The 4,326-nt window shown below is 48.7% G+C and overlaps 1 protein-coding gene across 1 annotated transcript; it reads left to right on the forward strand.

Moving 5' to 3' along the window:
* Positions 1 to 560: 560 nt before the first annotated feature.
* LOC131727287 (WW domain-binding protein 11-like) lies at positions 561 to 3,728 on the forward strand (the record flags this gene model as incomplete). Its single annotated transcript, XM_059018811.1, is given in 3 exon segments — positions 561 to 837; positions 1,822 to 1,998; positions 2,526 to 3,728. Coding segments are annotated over 3 exon segments (1,029 nt in total), but the record flags the coding sequence as incomplete, so codon positions are not given.
* Positions 3,729 to 4,326: the final 598 nt, after the last annotated feature.

Genomic DNA, 4,326 nt, shown 5'->3' on the forward strand with positions numbered 1-4,326 from the left:
CATAGAGTCCAATGAAAGCTGCTGAATAATGTTCCCTTGTTAACATATTGAATTCCACCCCCTCTATATAGAATGAACTCCCTCAGCTTCATAGTCCAATGAAAGCTGCTGAATAATGTTCCCTTGTTAACATATTGAATTCCACCCCCTCTATATAGAATGAACTCCCTCAGCTTCATAGAGTCCAATGAAAGCTGCTGAATAATGTTCCCTTGTTAACATATTGAATTCCACCCCCTCTATATAGAATGAACTCCCTCAGCTTCATAGAGTCCAATGAAAGCTGCTGAATAATGTTCCCTTGTTAACATATTGAATTCCACCCCCCTCTATATAGAATGAACTCCCTCAGCTTCATAGAGTCCAATGAAAGCTGCTGAATAATGTTCCCTTGTTAACATATTGAATTCCACCCCCTCTATATAGAATGAACTCCCTCAGCTTCATAGAGTCCAATGAAAGCTGCTGAATAATGTTCCCTTGTTAACATACTGGATATTGTTCATCTCATTTTGATTTTCTCTCCTCCTCAGGCCAGTCCGTCCCAGAAGAGGAGGAAGGGGGAGGAGCCAGAGTACACCGACGAATCGGAGTCCTCGGATTCCGAAGAGAGGCCGGCCCCCGACCAGCAGAAGCTCCTCCTCCCCCAGGCCCCTCCCACCATGCCCCAGACCCGCCCACCTCCCCTTGCTCCTCCAATCGGCTCCTCCCAGCAGCTCCCTGCCCCTCTCTCCCACCTGCAGGCTCCTCCCATGCCCGGCCCGCCCCCTCTGGGGCTGGCCCCGCCCATGAGACCCCCGGGTCCGCCCTCAGGCCCGCCCCCGGGCCCGCCCCCTGGTGAGCTCACAATGACAAGCCCCTCCCACACATCAGGGGTGTCAGCGGACGCTGTTTCAGAAGCTGCCCTAATTATAATGATAATAATAGAGAGATAGGAAAGTGAACAGGGTTAGGATTATACACACAGTGGCTGAAGGGGAGTTATAGAGACTGAGACAAACAGACGGATAGCTAGGGGGGTGGAATACCTGGTTTACAGTCCAGTTTGTGTGTGTGAGTCAAACAGACAGCCAGACACACAAGGAAATAGAGATACACAAGCAAAAGGAAGACAGATACACCAGGAAATACAGACAGACAGACAGACAGATACACAAGAAAACAGACAGACAGACAGACAGATACACAAGAAAACAGACAGACAGACAGATACACAAGAAAACAGACAGACAGACAGACAGATACACAAGAAAACAGACAGACAGACAGATACACAAGAAAACAGACAGACAGATACACAAGAAAACAGACAGACAGACAGATACACAAGAAAACAGACAGACAGATACACAAGAAAACAGACAGACAGACAGACAGATACACAAGAAAACAGATAGACAGATACACAAGGAAGTAGAGAGATAGACAGACGGACGGGACGGACAGACAGATACACAAGGAAATAGAGAGAGATAGAGAGAGACAATAAGATAGACAGATAGATAGGGGGTGGAATACCTGGTTTACAGTCCAGTTTGTGTGAGTGTCTGCGAGTCAAAGACATACACAAGGAAATAGATAGAATATTTTTAATAATCAATCTCTCTCTCCCCCCCTCTTTCTCCCTCTCTTCCTCCTCTCCCCCTGTCTGTCTCTCTCCCTCTCTCCCTCCCTCTCTCCCTCCCTCCCTCCCTCTCTCCCTCCCTCTCTCCCTCTCTCTCTCTCCCTCTCTCCCTCTCTCCCTCTCTCTCTCCCTCTCTCCCCTCTCTCTCCCTCTCTCCCTCTCTCTCCCCTCTCTCTCTCCCTCTCTCTCTCTCTCAGGTGCCCCTCCTTTTCTGAGACCCCCCGGGAATGCCCGGAATGAGGGGCCCATTGCCGCGGTTACTGCCCCCAGGACCACCCCCTGGCAGACCCCCCCGGCCCCCCCCCCAGGCCTGCCCTCCGGGCCCCCCCCCCTCGAGGACCTCCACCCAGACTGCCTCCCCCCCGCCCCCCCAGGTAAGAGAGAGAGAGAGTCTGTCTGTGTGTGTGTGTGTCTGTCTGTCTGTTTCAGTGTCTGTCTGTCTGTGTGTCTCTGTGTGTGTGTGTGTGTCTGTCTGTCTGTTTCAGTGTCTGTCTGTCTATCTGTGTGTCTGTGTCTGTATCTGTGTGTGTCTGTCTGTCTGTCTATCTGTGTGTGTGTGTGTGTCTGTCTGTCTGTCTGTCTATCTGTGTGTGTGTCTGTCTGTCTGTCTGTCTGTGTGTGTCTGTCTGTCTGTCTATCTGTGTGTGTATCTGTCTGTGTGTGTCTATCTCTGTGTGTGTGTGTGTCTCTCTGTCTGTCTCTGTCTGTCTCTCTGTCTGTCTCTGTCTGTCTCTGTGTGTGTGTCTCTTTCTGTCTGTCTCTGTGTGTCTGTGTCTCTCTGTCTCTGTGTGTCTGTGTCTCTCTGTCTCTTTGTGTCTGTCTCTGTCTGCTAAAGCAATTTAAATGCAATACATATAAGAGTTTTGCAAATCTAATAAATACTTGCTGCCTCCCCTCTCAGGAATGCCTCCGCCCCGCCCCTCGATGATGCGTCCCATGGCCCCTCCCCTCGGCCCCGCCCCTCCGGGCATGTTCCCTCCCCCTGTGAATCCCTCCAACCTCCCCCTGAACCCCGGAGTCCTGAGCGCCCCTCCCAGCCTCATTCAGCGCCCCAAACCGGACGAGGACGGCCGGGGGGGGGGGGGCGCGGGAGGAGCAGGAGGGGGGGCCACCATCGAGAAACGAGCCACTGCCTCCAGCGGCACAACCATCAGCGCCAAACCCCAAATCACGAACCCCAAGGCAGAGGTGACCCGATTCATACCGACCGCCCTCAGAGTGAGGAGGGAGAGGCAGGCGGGGCAGGGTGCGAGGAGAGGGGACGAGAAGGAGAGGAGGGCCGGGGCGGGAGGGGGGCACCCTCATCATCATCATCATCATCAGAGGGGAGCCTTCCCCGCCACGCAGCAGCAGCAGCACGGGATGAAAGGTCACTCGGGGGTCCCTGCCAGTCCCGTGGTCACCTCGATGATGGCGATGCAGACAAAGGATGACGTTTATGATAATTTCATGAAGGAGATGCAGGGCTTGCTGTAGAGAGGGAGGGAGGGAGAGAGGGGGGGGAAGAGAGGGGTTACTGAAGAATTAAGACTAGAAATCTGAGTCTTCAGTGTAAATTCAATGGCAAACGTTTTCCACTAGAAGTCTCTCTCAGCGTCTTCAGTGTAAATTCAATGGCAAACGTTTCCACTAGAAGTCTCTCTCAGCGTCTTCAGTGTAAATTCAACAGCAAACGTTTCCACTAGAAGTCTCTCTCAGCGTCTTCAGTGTAAATTCAACGGCAAACGTTTCCACTAGAAGTCTCTCTCAGCGTCTTCAGTGTAAATTCAACGGCAAACGTTTCCACTAGAAGTCTCTCTCAGCGTCTTCAGTGTAAATTCAACGGCAAACGTTTCCTCTAGAAGTCTCTCTCAGCGTCTTCAGTGTAAATTAAATGGCAAACGTTTCCTCTAGAAGTCATTTGAAGACGCTGAGAGGCTTCTAGTGGAAACGTTTGCTGTTGAAATCAATATTACTTTATTTTTTTTTTTACATCTGTAATATTCATGTCAATCCACCAACAAAATAAAAACAAGGAGAGTTTGTAACAGTTTGTATAAAATGATTGAAAAATGGGTTCATTTAAAAATGTTAACTATTAAAAATTAAAAAAATTGAAAAATTATCATTTTTCTACATGTTTCTTTTTAATTGTTTTTATGTATTATTTTAAATTACACAATCCTGTTCAGTTTGACGCTACAGTATAATATAGAATCCTTCTTCTTGGGGTCTGTGTTAGTTTACTACATTCTGAAAAGAGTTTAGTGTCATTAAAGCTGCAGACAGACAGACAGACAGACAGAGCCCCACAATCCTGTTCGGTTTGACGCTACAATATAATATAGAATCCCTTCTTCTTGGGGTCTGTGTTAGTTTACTACATTCTGAAAAGAGTTTAGTGTCATTAAAGCTGCAGACAGACACACAGACAGACAGACAGACAGAGCCCCACAATCCTGTTCAGTTTGACGCTACAGTATAATATAGAATCCCTTCTTCTTGGGGTCTGTGTTAGTTTACTACATTCTGAAAAGAGTTTAGTGTCATTAAAGCTGCAGACAGACAGACAGACAGACAGACAGACAGAGCCCCACAATCCTGTTCAGTTTGACGCTACAGTATAATATAGAATCCCTTCTTCTTGGGGTCTGTGTTAGTTTACTACATTCTGAAAAGAGTTTAGTGTCATGAAAGCTGCAGACAGACAGACAGACAGACAG

The sequence above is a fragment of the Acipenser ruthenus genome, unplaced genomic scaffold (assembly GCF_902713425.1).
Source record: "Acipenser ruthenus unplaced genomic scaffold, fAciRut3.2 maternal haplotype, whole genome shotgun sequence".
Lineage (NCBI taxonomy): Eukaryota > Metazoa > Chordata > Actinopteri > Acipenseriformes > Acipenseridae > Acipenser > Acipenser ruthenus.